This window comes from Anas acuta, chromosome 5 (assembly GCF_963932015.1).
Source record: "Anas acuta chromosome 5, bAnaAcu1.1, whole genome shotgun sequence".
In the NCBI taxonomy this organism is placed as follows: Eukaryota; Metazoa; Chordata; class Aves; order Anseriformes; family Anatidae; genus Anas; species Anas acuta.
The window spans coordinates 43,787,975-43,808,122 of record NC_088983.1 but is presented as its reverse complement, the minus strand read 5'-3'; the positions used below and the strand labels follow the sequence as shown (position 1 = coordinate 43,808,122).

Below are 20,148 nucleotides of genomic sequence, written 5' to 3'. Positions count from 1 at the left end.
GACTTTACTCACACCGGGCGTGTATGAGGAGCAGCTGAAGGGCTGCTGGAGAAATAAAGTGGCGCAGAGGCAATCAATTAACTAGGTGGAAAGGGCAGGTGTTTCAAATAGAGGCAACAGCTTTCAGTAATTTATTGAGGGGAAAAAAAAGGTAGAGGATTTAAGTACAAACATCTGTGCCTTACAGGGCATAGGACGCACGATACAGGCTGGAAACACAGTAGGAACAGCCCCCCTCAGCCTTTGACAAAGATAGTGAGGTAAACATGCAATAGATGCATACAAAACGTGTATAACAGAAGCTAACAAAAGTAGAGAAAACAGTAATAACACTTCCAAAGCTAAAACCCATTAAACAAAAGCAAAACAGTAAAGAACATCACATTTAACACAATAGTAATTTAACCCCTTATTGCACTTTGAACATATACATGACAGTTATCTCCCACAATTTAGTATTTCAACACTGCTGCTACACTTCTCACATAATATTGCTTGAAGCTTCAATATTACAGGCACTCATGGCACAGTCGACTGAGTGAGAACTGAAAGTATTTACAAAGTTATACATAATTGCATAATACTCGAATTACCATAAATTTTAAAAATTACTGCAATACAAAATTATAGGGTTGTGTTGTTTTTACAAATGTTAATACTTTGACAATTATTAATTTGCTGTATACACTAAGATTGACATATCGGAAGTTATTACATCTCAATTTTCTTTTATCCAACTAACAGGTCCCTTAGGTAAAAAAAAAAACAAACAGTAAAAACAGTAAAGTCTGAGCTTTAAAATGCTTTCCCACAAATCAAGATGAACTTTAAAGCATATTTTGTAGCCTCCAGTTTTATCTCCTTCTACTTGAATTACTTTTTAATACAATTTTTAAATGCATATGCAGAATGCAATTGTGAATTAATGACTTTAACGCTCTGCTTGGTTATACCTCCAAAATTTTTCAGGTCTTCTAATTCCAAGACTGAACATGCCAATGAAAAATGTCAGGGCTGCAGCACATGATGCTTTAGACTTCAAGTACAAACATACAAGGAAAAAACTAGTATATTTCATCAAAAATGCTAACAGCTGGTTCTAGTTAGCATCCTTTGCATGGATGAAATAATAGTAACCTAATATTGCTTGCTAGAAAATGATCACCTGAGGAAATAGCTTATATTATGTAAAAATTGTTAAGGGAAGCTTAGGGAGTTGATGCAGAAACTACTAAGTGAAAGTTCTTTGGCCAGTCAAACACAAAGAGGACTGTAATAGTTCTCATATGGTCTTGTCAAATCTTATGAAGGATGCAACTTCTATAAAAACAGAGGAAAATACAACAGCTAACGCATACACACAGTTACTGTTCTTGCATTGCAGAAATACTTAAAGTAAGCAACTTGCCTAATTTTCAGTGTGCCTCTAGTTATCATTTATATAAAACAAGGAAATTACCCAACAGCATTCCACTTCAGTGACCTACCATATCAATTAAAAACTTGATGGTCAGTCAGTACAGCTTAAGAAATTGCTTCAAGTTTTCAAATGGATTTTATCACAGATGACATTAACCTCTAGTCAGAGATGAAAAAAGAATAGTGCACTGGGTACACCACTCATTTTCAAAGCATAATATTCTGTCTGTAGGAGATTAATTGTATTTAAAAAAAAATGAACGTGAGTCCTTGTTACGCAAATCAATTAACAACAGACTGCTTTCTTTGTAAAGGGTAACATTATTCTGAATGCAATTGAGAATCTAAAAAACTTTATTGGCTATATGGCATTCAAAAACTATGACATGCTATTGGAGAAAGAGATCATAGGAGAATGAGAAAATATTTAGTATATAAAAAAGCTAAATGATGTTGTGCAAGAGGTCATTAGCAGCTTAAAGTTCATTTTGAAAGGGACTTTGCCACAATTCTGGCTCAAAATCAGAGAAGCACCACTACTCCTACCTTAATTTAAAATACTCTTAAAACTCAAATCAAAGGATTTATGATGAGATTATTTCAAAGTAGCTAATAAAAAGATGTAATTGAACAAAACTTTTGAATAATTAACTTAAGACTTTGAAATGCAAAAACAAGTGGGCGTGCACATTTATTATCCAATGATAGAGAGAGTTCTGTATAACAAGAAGAAATGAAGAGATGCTGTAGCAATTTAAGGAAGATTTTAAAATACCTACATGTTGTTAAATGACTTGTGTAACTTAAATACACATCAGCTTCTTTGTCTTTAACCAGATAGCACAGTCCCAAATAGTGACTGCCACTTCCACAGGTCTTCATTGCAGTATGCTGCTACATAATTAGCATCTAGTAATACAATTTGTTAATGGGAGGAAAACGTGATGAACCATAAACCAGAACCTGGATTCATTTTGATTTATTTTTAAAGCACCACATTTATACAGGACACTAACTGTACTTTCTTACCAAGACATTTGAAAGAAAAGCAATCCTGCCTGTATTTTCAATTAAAAACATGCTTTATTGATTAAAAAAAAAAGTATGTTTACTTTTCAGTATTTTGAAAAATGTAAAAAAAATATAGATATATACACGTATGTATCTATATACATATCCAGAATAACCTGTGTTTGGGACACAGTATAAGTGACCAAGCTGATATTAAGGGGAAAAAAAGTTATTCAGAAAAGAGACCTGTATTCATTAAAATTAAATTGTACTTAATTTTACTTAAATTTTCTTTCAATATCATAGCTTTAGTGCTAGTAATATTGTTACTATGTAGGAATTTCACTACTGGTCTTTTATGGCTTAACATTATTTATACAAATACTGCAGAATTAAAATATTTTACACGGTTGGGATTTACTCAAAATGCACCTAAAATTGAACAGTTGTAGTTAGAATAAAATCTAGACAACTGTCAGACACTGACAAGAGGCTTGATGGTAGACTGAAATTTAACATAGTTTTAGTGACTATTCATATGAAAATACTGACTTCTATGCAGGAAAGAAACTTCCCTTTTTTTTTTTTTTCTATGATTTCCAATACAATAACATTGTCTTACTCTTTTATATTTAACTTTGAAAGATCACTTATAGTTGCATATTTAAGACTTACGCCAAGCTTTTAATTTTACATATAGCCAAAATAGAAAAAAACTACTATATAACAGTAGAATGCAGAAACGTGTGCAAATGCCAAAGATTTTTTTTTTAACAGAAGAAACTCAAGTTGAACCAGATTTTGTTTGCACCTGATTATTTTGCCTAGGTTTTCTCCAAGTTTCAATTGGATTTTAACGCTCGAAACAAAATAACCTAAAGACTTCAAGCTTCCTAAATTTCGTAGGTTCCTAAGAACCAAAATGTAAATGAATCATCAATATAAAAACAATTACTGAAAATAACAACATCAAACTGAAGAACTGCATCACAGTGATTTAAGACAAAGCTCTACAGCAGTTATCTTAAAAACAGCACCTGATTTGACTTTGAGAAATAAGTTGCTGAAGTATGTAAGTAACACAGTCAACATACTTCTAGGAGACTGCTAGAATGTTACAATTTGGTAACATTTCATTTAAGTCTACAGGAAAAAAAAAAAAACAAACAACCACAAACGCTATTTTAATTACTTCTGCAAGAGATTGCTGGCTCATAAAACCAACTTCAAACCACAAAAGTGATTCAACAAGAAAAAAAAAGATTATAATTTGAAAACAGTTTTTCATTTTAGAAGATTACTACTTTCAGCATGCCTGTGGAGGACAAGTGGGAAAAGGCAGAGAACACGCAATCCAAAAATCCAATAGCACCTTGCCAGCAGATACTCCCCGAGAAAATTGAAGTTTCCAACAATCAGTTTAGTAGCGAAACTATTCATTCTCTTTCGACTCTGAGTGTGTTTCTGATGGTGAGCTCCATTTTATTTTTAAAACTCTCATATGTCTTTGTTATTGGAAGCTCTAAGCAATTCAGGAGTCTGTTTCCAATGGGATAACCTACATACAGAAATTTAATAGTAGGTTCAGGATCAAAACCAATAGGCGGTATGGAAAAAGAACCTGTTACAAAGTACAGAATATCCTCCAACGTCACTACAGACTCACCACCTAAAAAACAGAATTAGATCATATTATTCATTGTTTATCACCCATAAAACATATACTGCATGTTATAGGGGAAATAGTATTATAGGGGAAATAGTGAAATCAGGGAACCCCTGTCAGATGAACGTGCAGTTACATGACCAAAGAATAAAGACTGTAGCAAGAAAAATCCACTTGGGTTAGTTCTGAAAAATCTTAGGTCAATAGACAAAAAAATAATCCATACTTCTGCAGGAAGAGACACCACAGATACCACATCTTCCTTTTTTTTTTTTTTTTTTTTTAAAAAAAAAAAAAACAATCTAATATGTTCACAGCATAGCCAAAGAGAAGGGGTTAAAATATTTTTTCTACATCACTTCAGTTTTTATTATTGCTCTCAAGTTTTTATTAAGCAGTTTTATTGAGCAGTTTCAGAAGTTAAGAAAGAGGTGGGGAGTGGGGACAATTAGGAATTGACAGTTAACTCAAAATTTTTTATTTATCACAGTGAACTCTGAAAACCAAACCCTATAGGTATACCAGCAATTAAATCATAGAATCATTGAATGGCCTGGGTTGAAAAGGACCTTAAAGATCATCTATCTAGTTTCAACCCCCCTGCTCTGGGCAGGTTTACCAACCACTAGAGCAGGCTACATCCAGCCTGGTCTTGAATGCCTCCAGGGATGGGGCATTCTGTGCAACCTGTTCCAGTGCCTCACTACCCTCTAAGTGAAAACCTCAGAATGAAAAACTCCTAATATCTAACCTAAATCTCCCCTTAGTTCAAATGCCTTAAACAGGGAATGGGGGAGGGTATTACTTACTTTCCACATCTTGCAAATAACCCATCCAAAAATCAGCACCTCCAACTTCCTTTACACCTGATGAGCAATGGATTGTAAATAGGTCACAGAGAGTTTCTGCTGAAAGTCTTTCAGGTTTGTGGCAAAATATGCTAGAGAATGCAACTGGATGCATTTCCATTTTCTCTAGCACACCGAGAGTTTTCAATCCTTGCCTAAAACTAGGAGGAGAACAGAAAAAGAAAAAAGGACCAAGCATGCATCAGAAACACAGTAGCTAAATGAACTCCAGTTACTTTAAAGGTTAATTTAAAAAAAAAATCCTCATACTCTAAATTAGTGTTTCATATGTCTCAGAGATTTGGTCTATTAAAATTTGTCACAGGTAACACAATAGATGTTCAGTATAAATCCAAACATATCCATTAAAAAAAACTACCATCCAATACCTTTTTAGTGAGCAAATGAATTTAGATTACAAGTTCAGAGACAAATCAAAATATAGTCAACAGCTGCAAATCTTTTCCCTAGATGAAGTCACTACTACATAGGAACACTGATGCAGTGTTTACATTTCAAGAAGGTCAATTTATACTTGTGTGCATCATCACCATCATAATGCTACACACTCCCTAATTAGAGCTTTAAAAGACATCTTAAATTTTAGAAGTGTTGATAACTTAAGGCTCAAATTTGTTTTTTTTTTTCTGAATTAAAACTAAAACAATAGAATTTTTCTACTGCTAAGGTCTTTGACTGTTATAAACTATAGAATGACAAACTCCCCTCTTCACAGTAAGAAAAAAAAGAACACAACCAAGTAGTAGAACAGACTAGACAAAAAATACCGAAGTTAAACAGATACATAATAATTTCATTCTTCCAGTTAAACTAACAAACTAGTCAACAACCACTACTTGATCCACCAAAAGTTACAGATTGTTTCATTCAATTAAATGGAGAATAATCACGAACATGTGAAATTAAGTTTCAGCAACATATTAGTTTGTATTTTAGTATGGAAAAAAAGAGGAATGTTGAAAATTCACAAACCCAAACAAACCTTTCTAAGGGTGAAATAATTCTCTTGATTACATGATAGGTCAATAAGTCATTCACCAGCATATCCTTATCACACAAATCTGTTATAGGTCTTAAACATCCAGCAGCAGCAAGGAAATCATAGCACTCGTGTATAGTTGACTGTAGGCTAGACAGACTGCTTGAATATTTTATCTGTAACAAAGATTGAAGTTAGGAATTTGTTTACTACATACATATGTACATATTTTCATGGGGGTGGGGAGGGGGGTTGAGAGAGAGAGCATTTTAATTTGAACTAAGGTTACATTTAATAAGCCCTTATATCTAAATACAGACTTGAAGAAGAATTTCCCAATAAGTTTAGCTTTATTTACCTTTTTTATTGTCTGTGCTACATCAATATCAGCAACATCGTCCAAGTTTGGCTTCACATTCTCTGGACCGTAGACAAGACAACTGAACAATATTTTGGAAAAGAAACCAGGAGATGGACCACCGTGAACTAGAGAAACTGCAATCATTTTCCCAGCTTCAAAATATAGATTCTCTTTTAAAGCTGAAAATGAAGCAAAATGTATTTACTATATGCCCCTAAAAATCATCTTGTGATCCTCTTAGTTTTTATAAAAAAATCTCAATGTAATTCACTCTTACTTTAGAGGATGCAACAAGTGAAGTTTGTCATCTCCTGTTGCTTGAAACAGTAAGACCAGTAAGACATTTAATTTTGAAGCACAAGAACTCAAAGAAGTTAGCTTTGCGTCTTTAGAGAGCATGTTTTCACAGATAAATGTTCTATAAATGTAAGGAAATTTTGTTCACTTTTGTTCACTTGCAGGGAACAAAAATAAGAGTCCCAAGTCTAATTACATGCTGTATTTTTCTCGTTAGTTAAAAATATTTCCAACTACACCAAATATTGCTTTATTCTAAAAAGTAAACAGCAGTGAAATTAAATGTTTAGTGTTACACGTTTAGCAAAGGAATGCAAGAAAATCCACGTATTTGTGACCTTTGTGGCTTTGATCTTAAAATGACAATCACACTGGCTGAAGACAAAAACCTTTAAAGTTACATAGTTCTTTATTTTTGAACAAAGCATTTAAGTACCTTGCAAATCTAGGGACAGGTTCTTTGCAGAAGAGCCCTCAAACAATGATGAATTCTGAAGATGTCCCATTAGTAGTTGGAAGAAAAGGTGCTTTGATTCAGTAGAAGTATCTGTCTTTAACCTATTTTTGCAGTTTGTGAACTTTACTTCAATGGTGTTTGTAGGTCTGAAGTTACGCTGCCTAAATCCTTTTAAAGCAGTATTCCAGATATTTTCTGTATTGATGTTAAGCCTTGTAGTTTTTGTACTAATTTGTTGCTTTAACTCCTTAAGTATACTGGAAACTTCCCTTCTTTGTGTTCTTAATTGCCTAAAAGAAAATTGTATGAATTTCCAGTTGAAACCTAAGATTCAATGAGCAATCAGAGTTATACAGACAGTAACCAAAAATCTTTTAAGAGAAACAAAAACTCTTAAACACTTTAGCATATTGAAGTACTGCCTAAATTATACCAGGAAAATATCTGGAATAGATTCTTCAAATTTTAAAATAAATCGCTACTAGAGTTAAAATACATCTAAGAGCTAGGAAAAAAGAGAGTGAAAATAATTACCTTAGCCTAAAGCGAATAGTTTTGTTTTTTTTTTTTTGCGCCAATCTAGTTACACCAACGAGGTGCCAAACAATTCTCACAACATCATTCTATGTCTGAACAATGTGAGACAAGTGAGAAATTGTAGAGCACATAAGTTTTTTTGCATTTGAAGAGACATTTTGTAACCAAGTTACTCTTACAACTACTAATATATATATATATCTTTGTCATTATAATAACAATATATATTTGAAAAGGAAAAAATATTTCAATTCCCATTAAAAAATTACAGCACCAGCCTAAATAAGGCCCCTTCTTCATTTTTTTCTTTAAACTTTGCCACCAACACTATTTTAAAATACCCTGTACACTGTAGGTAATTAATTCCCTCATTAGGGTTTTTAAGCACATATTACACAGGTAGAATTCACAAATTAAGTACTTAAAAGACAAAGAATTTTGTATCCTTAGAGTGAATATTATACATTAAAACGTACTATATCTGATTTTAGCAAAATCACCAACTATTTCTATAGTGCAAATGCAAAACCATTGAAAATTCAGGACATGTTTAATTTGAAAAAAGGAATTAGGGGAATAAAATAAAATCTTGTTTCTAAAGAATGTCTAGCTATGCTTCTTCCAGGACAAATATATGTTTCTGGGTTTTGATCCCCTTGCCATCCAACCTAAAAATTCTCAGTAGGTATCACTGTATTCTCCCCTAACATGCCCCCTTAGCATTTAGAAACATCAGAAGACATCTTATGACTTCAGTGTACTCATTCCAGTATCTTAGTGACTATATATAAACACACATACACACACACACATATAGCCGCTACACCTACATACAGACACACACAACGTTCTTTCTGCAGGAAATAGGTACGAAGTCATGTGCTAAGATCACTCTTCAATGTTAAAAAAAAAAAAAAAAAAAAAGTACTTTTTTCTCAAGGACCAGTTCCTGTTTGACATCAGCGGAGATAAGGACATTGTCATTCTGTTGGATGGTGGAAGTTCTAGGCGTGAGCAGGGTGATAAGTTGTTCTGGCATATTATCTTTGGTGATCTATAAGCAAAAAGATATTTTAAGAGCAGCTTAATTTTTTTTTTTTTGAAGGTAGAAATATACTTTTCCCCACTGTTTCAATACCAAAACCAATGTGTATGTTTATTCAAATTAAGCCCAACAGTGTGTGAATTACAATTTCAGAAAAAAGTCAGTGTTTTATTATGAAGTGGTTTTAGGATCTTTTTTTTTGTTGCATCCTATCTATGAGATGGAAGTCCTGACTAGTACAATATTTAAATTAAAAATACTAATTTCTACAGACTTGGTAAGTTTCTATTACTGCACAAAAAAAACACAATTTATATGAAAGTGTTGGTAAACTAGATTTCAAGCATAGTTAACATGCACAAATACAGATAGGGAACCTTAGCTTTAAGTTTTGCCATTTGTACACTTAACATTACATCTAAATGGTAAATATTCCCTTTACAAGAATCTTATTTTGTCAGTCTAAAAACTGGCTTGCATGCCACCAAATATGAACAACTATAGCAAATTTACAGTGTTCATATCTTACTTGGATAACTGCAATCACGAAACTTTTTGGTCAAACTTTACTCAGTTTGCAATTTACTACAAAAAGTCTCTCCTACACAATAATCCATCACCTCCTCATAATTAAATACTATTCTATATTATAATCTGTTTTCTTCTACAAAATTACACACTGGAGAAAGCTGTGTTGAGATCCAGGTGACTGCCGAGGGTACTTTGGAGATGGCTCTTCCAGCAAACAAGTTGTCCCATCTGTCTTTTCAGAGGTAGCCAAAGAACGCTTTTTCTGTTTGCTGTATTTCCCTGCATTGTGAAATGATATCAACTTAATGAATTTGCTAGCTGTAAAATACGTGTTTTTTTTTTAAAGTTTACCATCTGAAGAAGTCACCATCACATTTTTAACATTACCTGGTTTTGCAAAGATACTTCTGCATTCCACGCACTCCCAGTTTTGCTCCCATGACTTCATAGACGAACAGGCCAAGTGAGTTCCACGGGAACCACAAGACTGACAACGCTTTATTTCCCACTTACTAAAATTAAAAACTTATTTAGAATTACACAGAAGAATGAAACTGATTAAAACTCAACAGTAAATTTAATCCAGACACTAAAATAACAGAGCATAATTTGTTGATCTGGTAAGACTATGTAAGGGGAACTTTCTTCAGACAAGGTGTACTTACAATTCATGGATACAACAAAGAAAAACAACTACCCATGTTCTAGCACCTTGTATTAAATGAGTATGAGTGAGTATGGCACCCTTGCCTTGCCTTGCCTTGAAGTCAATAGCTTAAAGCAAGTATTTTGTCCTCATGTTGCTAGCCAGCAAAATTTTTTTTTTTTTTTTAGCGGAAACCACTGTTGAGCTTTCCAAAATGTTGAGTTCTTGAAAGTAGCATATCTGATGGTTTTTACACATTCTAAATAATTCTCTTCATTAATGATAGTGTTTAAATATCTGCTAGAATTTTGTCTACATTTATTCAGATTTGCTTAAATATACTATAGCAGAACATGACTGATAGGAGTTAAAACACTGCGAGCCAAAAGATATAACCGTTAAAGGCTAAGTAAATTAGTACATACACCAAGAATGAACCAAGCAATGCTTGGCCAAATCTGCACGATGCCTAGTTAACACCTACAGGGAAAAACCTACCACGTGAACAGATCTTCAAAGTAGAAGCTCTGCCTGACAGCTTAGAGTACTCATTTCAATAAAACATACATTTCAGAAACTCACAAATAAAGCAATAAAAAGCAATACAGAAAATGAACTTGATCAAAAATTAAGCAAATGGTAGAGCAGAATAAAGCATTTTATAAGATTGCTCAAGCCTCTCTAAGCTATCGGCAATATTCTAGCTGCCATTCACATGAATGGATGGCTCACAGCCTTGCCTCAGTAAGTGGTTAGAATTACCCCTTCCATCCCCAAGTGATCTTCCTGGAAAAAATGTCATACCTGTCAGGTTCATTATAGTCTCTTCCTTTTTTGCAGAGACATCTTCTAATGTCACAGTGTTGATAGCATTGCAGCAGGTCTTGATATGCATTCTCTTCAAGTTCCCAAGACGCATCCCTATAAACAAGGCAGCTGGTCTGTTACTATAACTGTATTTCTGATCATGTAACATTCTAGCAACAAATAAACATCCCCAGGAGGTAAAGAAAAAAACAACCTAGGGTGAAGTAATTACCTTGCAACACAGAAATTAAACATAACTATCTACAAAAGTGATATTAAGCAAATCCATAAGGGTTTCACTTGATTCATATTACACTGGGTATCAAAGTAGGTTTGTATAAAACTGATTATTTACAAAGTTACTTACTTTTCTGGAATGTGTATGCCCATTCTCAACATTTCTTCCTGAAATTTGTCCTTGTTATTACATACTGTGCACCTAAAGAAAAATATCCCAGCACTCAAAGCTTGATACTGCGTCAGGGGAAAAAAAGGGGAGAAAAGAAAAAACAGAAAACCAAAACAATTATTGAATTATTAGCATCCTTAGAATACAATATAGGTCTTAACATCTATAGCCATAAAATTCATGGACACCATCCTGGCATGCGTGTTAAGTCTGATGACAATAATGATGCCACTTGACCTTAATGCAAATGATATTTTTTCTTCCTTTAGGGGACAAGTGTCTCTAACACTCTCAACAGTTCAAATGCAAGAGTCAGGATCATAAGTGACAGAATAATCCTTCTTTTCAGTCAGATTCTCCAGCTTTAGGATGAATTTACAAAAAGAACCTCATAACTTTTCCAACTACGGACTTAGGCAAAGGGAATTGATTATTGACAAATGACATTTTTAGCATTCAGATTCTGCACACAATGGTAGCACACAAGAAGGCAGCTACCTAGGTGGAACTTCGTTTCTTAAAAAGAACCAAAGCCTGGAAGCATGTCAGACATGCAGAAACAGCAGGGAAAAAGTTTAATAACATTTAAAAAATCCTTCTTGTAACACACTGGTGTCCTAAACACAATTTTAATATTGTCCTTCAAATCATAGAATCATTAATGTTGGAAAAGTCCAACCATCCCCCCAGCCACCTCTATTACCCACTAAACCATGTCTCTAAGCATCAGGCCCAACCTTTCCATAAACACTCCCAGGGACAGTGACTCCAGCACCTCTTTGGGCAACCCGTTCTAATGCCTGACTGCTCCTTCTGAGAAGAAAGAACCTGAACCTCCCCTGGCACAACTTGAAGCCATTCCCTCTAGTCCTATGGCTGGTTATATGCAAGAAGAGGCTGACCTCCAGCTCCCCACTGCTCATGTAGAGAGCAATAAGGTCTCCCCCGATCCTCACTTGAGACTCCACTTCTCCAGACTAAACAACCCCAGTTCCCTCAGCCACTCCTCACTGGACTTGTGTTCCAGGCCCTTCACCAGCTTCGCAGCCCTTCTCTGTGCTCCAGAGCCTCAATATCTTTCTTGAAACCTAATGTATGTATATTATCATTATCCTTAAGTATCCTTAAGTCATATTATCCTTAAGTAATTCTACATAATTTTAAGCAATTGTCCCATGTTTTTTTAAATGGAAATGTGATCTCCATGGACAAAAAAGAAATGGAGAACCTGTCTTACCTGCAAGCATTCTCGATGAAACCAAGCATTTTTACAACAAGGACTTTTCAATACACTGTACAGTGGAAGGTGTTCAACCAAATCCAGGCATATCGTACACTGTGAAGGCCCTCTAGATTCTTTATCCGGAAAGATCTGAACTGGTTTATGTTCCCAACAGTAAGATCTACAAATAACAACACAAGGTTCCCTTATGAAAACAATGTTTTAGGAACCTTCCTCACAAAAAAATGAAGATAACAAAATGAATTTCCTATGATACCTTTGACTAAACACTTTGAAACAAGCTAAAAGAGGCAGAAGTAAACAAATCATGTATCTAACAGGGTAGTTCAATAAAACAACAGTAAGGAAAAAGCATATTGCCAACTGATACTTGGTAAATTATGGGGATAATATCCCCATTTCTGTCAATATTTATTTTGGTCCAAATTACATTTCCTGCCATCAGAACCTCAGTTTCTTCCTATATTTCAATGTTACCATGACATTAATGGATCAATTTTGAGTTTGCACAATGGTTATACAAAGTCTAGGTAGCGTGGTGAATTCTAAAATTTACCCGCGATTTTCAAAGTAAGACAGGATGTGCAGCTGTAGAACAAATCTTTCTGAAAATGCATTGTTTTTACACGTGCTTGACTTCATGTTAAACCATGAGTTGTTTATTTAAAAGTTAAATGCACCCACCCTGCAAACTCAACTCACAGTAGGCAGAATGAAAACATTATCAAAACATGCTCTTGTAAAAGAGCATAAAACCATTATTAGGTATTTGATACTAAATTCATTTCTCCTGCAGTCTACCTCTAATAAGCAGATCTCGAAGTCTTGTGTTTTGAAACACAGTGGAATAGCATAGTGTATTTTGACTGCTGGCAGACGAGCAAGACAAACCAAGGGAAGGAAGGCGAGGATTTTTCCTTGCCATTTCCACAAACACATGGGAGGTAGACAAACAAAGAAAATAAAGCCAAATGCCAACCATTCTCCTTCTTTAAAAGTACGTAACTAGTACATATAAAGTGAATTTTCAGCAATGTAAATTTTGTCTTCATGTTTTCCACAAATCAGACTCTTTTTTCCCCTTCAGATAATCCAGATGTCATTGATCTAACAGCCTCTCCAGTGGCCACAATGAAAAAAAAAAACCAATTACCTGCTGTACAAATAGAACTGAAATGAGAAAACACACAATAAAATCACCAAGCTTACCTGAAGTTTTCCATGAACTGGAAAATACATTCCTTTCGTAGCCCACAAGGAAAATGGTAACTTCGCTTGCATTTGGGAGCTACACATCCAATTGAAGCACCCTTTTTCTTACAGATGTTACATTTCTGGGAAGAATATGTTTTTAAAATAAAATAGTAACATCTAAAGTACAAATGACTATTTACTTGTGTTTTATGCACATTTCAAAGATATATAGTTATTTTATAGAATTTGATTACGTATTGTTTTTATACGCATGTTGACAGTTACCTGTAAGCTGAAATACAAATTACTTTATCAGTATTTATAGTTCAGTTGCATCTTTAAAATTACAGCACATCAGCTCAAGGCTCAGCATAATGCCACAAGGCATTATGCATGTATGATTTGCTCTCATTAATTAATCTGCAACACACAGAGGAAATGATAACAACAGAAAAATTCTACAAGTTTTATTATGGCTTTGGGCTTCTAGGAACCCACTGCACTCGATACTGATATGGAATGATTCAGATGCTTGAATAGGCTTAACACACTGCCAATTGGACAAGAAAATAAAACAAACCCCACAGATGACACTGTGTGCGCTTAATGAAGAGTTACTCTTTTTTCCTTGCAAACTTCATTCTTACCAGTTTTGCAGCTCTGTTAACTTCTTTTCTAATATCTGTGATCAAAAATCCGTCCACACCTTCGTCTTCTCCTCCCCTCTGCCAAATACCACTTGACATCAACTATGAAAACAAGAAGTATTAAAAGATTCATCTACCTAAAGATTTAAAATTACCTACACTGTATTTTTTAAATAGAAGACGGACATTTAGTCTAAAAATGCTCGTATAAACATTTTAAGTAGAGCAGAGTTGCCTCTTTCTGGCCCCAAATACATTGACATTAAAATCACTGAAATCTGCCATGAGTAATTTACATTTCCAAGCACTTGATGGTATTCTAGACTGATGATATGGCAAATGGCCAGGTAATCTAACCCTGTTTATAGATGCACATAACGATTAGAAAATGATCCAAGGCATCTATGCACTTAGATGATCTTCATCAGATATGGGACAACAGGGAACAGTAATCAGTAATATGGAAATAGTTTCCTAACATCAAAGTTTTACATAATACTGTAAAGCTCAAGATGGAGTATTTTATCTTCCTTTTCAAAATATAGGGACTACTTGGGTAATTGTCAAACAATTACTTTCATCAAATAAAGCTTCAGAGGAAATACAATTAAATTAGTTTAGTTAATGTGAATGACAATTGTGCTGGGGAGATAATGAAGCACAGTAGGAAGTATCCGTACTGAAGTGCAACCTAAGAGCAAAAGTAATTCACTTCGGAGGAGAATTGGATAAAAACAGATTCCAGTAACTTGGCAAGTCACAAGAGCTTGATAATAACTCAGAGTAAACAACTGCCTAGTAAAGCAGTTACATCACAGAGTTTAAATAACTAAAGAACTTGATACCTTTTATATTCCCTCCAATCTCATTTTATAGTTCTCTCAGAAGCAAAATTGCAATATAGTACCATTTTCTAACCACATAATTGTGTCAATACTTTTAGTCTAATACACATGATATTCTGGTTTATACCAGAACCGATTAAGGAAATATCTTTTTTTTTTTTTTTTTCTCAAGTGTGGGATATTTGGCAATGAAATAAGATGCACAGCTAGTTTTTCTCTAGAATTCTTTTGTTATATGGTACTTGCAATGTTTTAATAAAATCATGTTCATTTGTTTTTAAGGAGGTGGGAACCAAAGCCTAAAAGACAACCATAGGAAGTTTCTTAGAATAAAACCTCAATATTTTATAAATCAGTAATTTAACATCTTCATAATACTCAAGTGTTACAAGCATTCACTTTCCTAGTTGTTCTGCTCCACCAAGAAAAGCTGTTTTCTACCTTTTCATTTGGCCTTACATGTGACTAAGAATATTATCACAAACAGACCTAAAATTCCTTAGCTGCTAAAAACTAATATAAGACAGAAATATCTTTACATAGCCCCAGAAAACCTCCACCACTCTGCTTTATCTTTTAAGGATTTAATATCCAACCTATTAAGTCATCTACAAAAATCTGAGCTTTAGAGTTTGGAAGGTAGTATAAGTAGAACATGCATTTTGGAAAGTTACAAGTGTGATAAATACCACACTTGGTGCAACTTGTGGCCATTTCCCCTCATCTTAAACCTTAAAGGTTTGTTGGGATTTATTTAATCTGCTGCACCCAACAGGTATACAAGCCTTCAAGGCTACAAGTTTACGCTGACAGTTCAAACTTTACAATGAAGTATTTGGGATGAGTTACAGCTATTTAATATTGGTTGCATTTACTGTTTTGCAGGTAAAAACAAAAGAGCTTCAAGATCAGTATCACATACTTACCAAACAGTAATAATGAACAGTGAGATTGTGTTCCACATAGGTCTTTTTTTCTCCATACTTTTCAGGACAGTTGTCTGTCCATCCACAGAGAACACAGGCTAAAAAACATCATGGTTAGGAGCAGTGAGCATACTGGAGCTGTAAAGCAGTAAGTCTTATCTCTTTTAATTGCATGCATCCTGAAGTAGATTACATGATAAAGGACCGTAGATACTGAAGGGGAAATTCAAATTGTCGCTTTTCAGCAAAGGTAATTCATGACCCAAAGAATGATCTGGTGTGGAAGGGAAGAAGACCTGACTGCAAAAAGGGTTAAACTGGCTGGGAGCAGTAAAGTGCTCCCAGTAAAGTAAAGCAGAATGACTCCCTGTAAGGGAGCGAAGTTTTCCTTGGTGATGAGATAAGGAATATCCACAGCATTGTCTTGTGGCAATCCAGGAATGCAAATGCTAAGGGGCCACCTTAGGGCAGCAGGATTGTTGCTGGGAGATGAACTTAACACCCAGCTAGATTACCTGGTACTGAAGCTCACACGATTGATGCTGGGACAAGTATATATAGTGACATCTTTGCAGACTCCTTGTAGAACTGATTACAGTGTTAGGACTTGTCCAGTGCATTGTTCTTTTTTTTTTTTTTAAATATCTTTAAGCACAAATACGTTTAATTCAAGGGATCCAATAAAAATAACCCAACTCTCTTTAAGAAATGTTGAATTCCACAGTAAGTAAAGAAGTAAGAGTGGGTACTGTTTATTTTCTAGTTCCCTAGCATGAAAACACTTCACAGGTTCCACCTGCCTTCTGATTCAGAAGAGGGCTATCATCCAAGCAAACTCACAAGCTGATTTTGCTCTCAACTAAAATGTTCTTCCCAACATATCTGCAGATAATTATTAAACAGTCAAGAATGTCTAAATATGTGAAATACACGACATTAAATTTTTTTAGTATAATATACAAAGATGTCACCACCTTGAAATCCATGAAGCAGCTTAATTGTTTATTTGTATACCTATGTGATAATATTTATAAAGAACATTATTGGTATCATGACTATCAAGTCACATGCTAACAGTACCTTTTAAAATATATACTAGTTTCAAAACATTCAAGGACTTGAGACTAATATTATTGTCAGCTAAAACCTTGGGGGATTTCCCCATTTCTGGGGTTCCTAACCCACCAACACACTTGGACATACACAGACATGGAGTTTCTTTCCTTCAATTCTTAATAGATATACAAAAATATATTTTTGATACTGTAACACCAAGAACAGTCATAGTAAAGAAAGAGGTACTGCTTCAGCCTAAAAAAGTTTCTTGAACAATACATCTTGAACAGCTGGATGAGGTGTGACAGCTGAACTTTCAAGGTTACTTTCTTAAAACATCTGCAGAAAAGATCGTAAGTATTCTGCTTACAGCAAACACAAACCCAAGGAAGTTTACAAGTTATTTCTTTTTTATTCTGAGACAAGCGGTTCCAACACAACTTGATTACTGAAAATCCACCTGCTCTTTCAGACCAATTAAAGCATTTTATAATTGGTATTAGATATGCAAATACGTAGCTATTTGATAAAATAACCTTACTTACTTTGATTAAAAAAAAAAACAAAAAAAAAACCTTACTTACATGGACTTTGAATGTCAAAATTGCTTTCACTCATTCTAGCGAGTTCTTCTAGCAGCCTATCATGAAAAGGAGGTGAAGAGTTAAATACATTTAGTGCATTAAGAATCCACAATGTACTGTTTTTACTGTTCATTTTAAATTCAGAAAAATCCTCAAATTCAGTAAAGTTTTTAAAATAGGAACAAGAACAAAAGAAATAATATTAGAAGTCAACTGTTATCGTAAGAGATAGGAGTTCAAAAAACAGCATGCAAATATTCAGAATACACCCGCACTAATGGAATGTACTAAGTGCTGGTTATTTATTTCCTCAAAATAGTAACAATATGCTTTATTTTCTCTTTGGAAAATTAGCTGCCACATCGGACTTCTATGTGTGGGCCTATCCGTAAAGCATTTGTAGTTATTTTCAACATCAAAAAAACACATAGATATGGAGGGAGCTAGCCTTCACTGTGCGCTGTACTTCCTTGACAACTTTGGGGGGGAAAAAAAAAAAGTAAAAAAAAGATAACACACACTTCATCAAAGCAGTCCTAAGATGATTATTTTTTCTCTAGTGCAAAGAAGAACAACCCTTTTAGGTATAAACCTGTAGATCTTTTGTTTGCCTCCTCTCAGGAGCTGAAGGACACCTTACATAGACCAGGAAGACAAGCATCCTGGGATCATTGCCTGCAAGTCCATGCTTGACCTCACAGGTAGGTGAACAATTCCCTTGATACCTGCCCAAGTGCGCTGGGAGGCAGCCAATTGCACCTCCAAAAAGGGGAAGCCTGATAGACTGAGCTATTGGAGCTTTGCTATCTACGGTTCAGTTTAGATGACTGTCAGATACGGCTCCAAGAACAATCCTCAGGCTGCAGCGAGCACTTGTAAATAGAGTCTTGCAGACACTATTTGGTTGGAGTTTTAGGAGGAGGGTTGTAACAAAGAGTGAGAAAGATGAAAAGGAAGCCTAAGGAACTCTTGAGTATGAAACAACTTTTTTATAGTATTGTACTTTGTTACAGGCAAATGGAATACTGTGACATGAGACATTTGCCAGAAAGCAATCTAAAATGAAAACAAGCAAAGCTGCAACCAGTCTAGGCTGTGGCAGTATACACAACAGTCAGGTGAAATTACGGGTGCAGTTTTCCCAAAACCAAACTTCCTCCTTTCTAAACTATAAAAAAATAAAGATGTTGAATTAGGGACAGGGGGAGAAAAGACAAAAACCACAGCATATACTTCTTCCTTTCTCTTAGGGTTTCCCAGGAACGGCCACTGCCAGTTTCACAATCCTGGTTCTACCACAACCTAGTGCAACAAAGAAATTCCACATAAAGCCACCCAAGACCCGTTTTTCACGTTATTATGTTGCAAAGAGCCATAGTAGGAGAAAACACTGGTTTGTCTGGAAACAAGAAAAGAATCCCCTCCCTTCCCTTCCCCCGGCTCCAGCAAAAGAAACAAACTGGCTACTCACGCCCGCGGGTTGCTCCTGCTTCCTCGCAGTCTCTCGGGGAAGCGCTCACGAGAGCCCAGATTTGCAAGTCAAAGGATATGGCAAGGCAGGCGCTGGGGCTCCATGCACAGGACCTACCCACCTGTTCTGCAGGGACAAAGCAACCCCGTGTTAGCCTATTTGCAAGACAGGCACACGTAATCACCCGATGCTTGTAAAACCAGGGCGTAAACAGAATCTATTTATTTGCCTAAACGGGCTAAAGCGTCCTCGCAGCGACAGCAGCTCTGTTGCGCTCTAGAGCAATTCACTGCCCCAGGCCCTCAGGTGCTTTTTAAAAACTTTTGTGTTAATCAGGGGGACAGGGTAACAGGCAGAATTTCGGGTACCCCTTCTCCCCAGGGCACAACCCGGGGCTGCCCGGCCCCGCCGGCTGTGGCCCCACGGCCCGTGCCGCTTGCAGGCCGGGGGTCGCCTCCCCTCACCCCCTCACCCCCTGGGCCGGGCCGGCTTCCCCGCGGCTCGCCCAGCCCTCTCCTCTCCTCTCCCTCAGTCCCGCGGCCAAGCGCCCGCAGCGGGGCGGCCTCACGGCCCCACCGCGCCTGCCGCGGGGGGAAGCTCCCGCTCCGCACGGCCCCACCGCCCCCCTCAGGCCGCCCCTCGCCACTCCGCAGGCGGCGGGGCCGAGCCCGGGCCCGCCGCCGCCTCCACTCACCCGCCGCCGCGAGCCGGAGCCGCCCGCGCTAACTGACAGGCAATTCAAACCCCAACATCCGCCGGCGTCGCGGAAGCCGCCGCCTTCCCCTGCTCCGCCCAGCGCCGCGCCCGCTGCCCCTGGGGCCGGGAGGGGCGCGGCTGAGGCAAGCTCCCGGGCTGGGGGCGTCAGGAGCTGGGGGGCTTGTGGGGACCCTACAACAGCTTTTTTTTTTTTTTTTTTTTTTTTTTTTTTTTTTTAAGCTATCTCGCTTGCACGGCCACAGTTTTGCCTCTGGTCAATGTCACAGTCGTGGTAACAGTGTTTGCCGTAGTAAAATGGAGTTCCTCAGCTCGAGCTCTGTGTGTGGTGTTTACACAAACGCTTGTGGCGTTTGAACGCTGCTGTAATGGGACGCGTGCGCGCTGTTGGCCACAGCAAATCGACAAGTAGCACAAACAGCAAAAGGAACAGG

At 36.4% G+C, this 20,148-nt stretch overlaps 1 protein-coding gene across 1 annotated transcript; it reads right to left on the bottom strand.

Annotated features, from left to right (window-relative positions):
• Positions 1-117: 117 nt before the first annotated feature.
• Positions 118-19,819, bottom strand: G2E3 (G2/M-phase specific E3 ubiquitin protein ligase). The gene is made up of 17 exons (XM_068684393.1): positions 19,695-19,819; positions 19,001-19,126; positions 17,530-17,585; positions 15,890-15,987; positions 14,119-14,220; positions 13,487-13,611; positions 12,272-12,437; positions 10,993-11,099; positions 10,623-10,739; positions 9,560-9,684; positions 9,322-9,451; positions 8,525-8,650; positions 7,039-7,349; positions 6,303-6,484; positions 5,948-6,120; positions 4,906-5,105; positions 118-4,099 (listed from the first exon to the last, which is right to left on the bottom strand). The coding sequence occupies exons 3-17, from the start codon at positions 17,561-17,563 to the stop codon at positions 3,867-3,869; spliced, it is 2,229 nt and encodes a 742-aa protein (XP_068540494.1). The 5' UTR covers positions 17,564-17,585; positions 19,001-19,126; positions 19,695-19,819; the 3' UTR covers positions 118-3,866.
• Between the last annotated feature and the right edge of the window lie 329 nt (positions 19,820-20,148).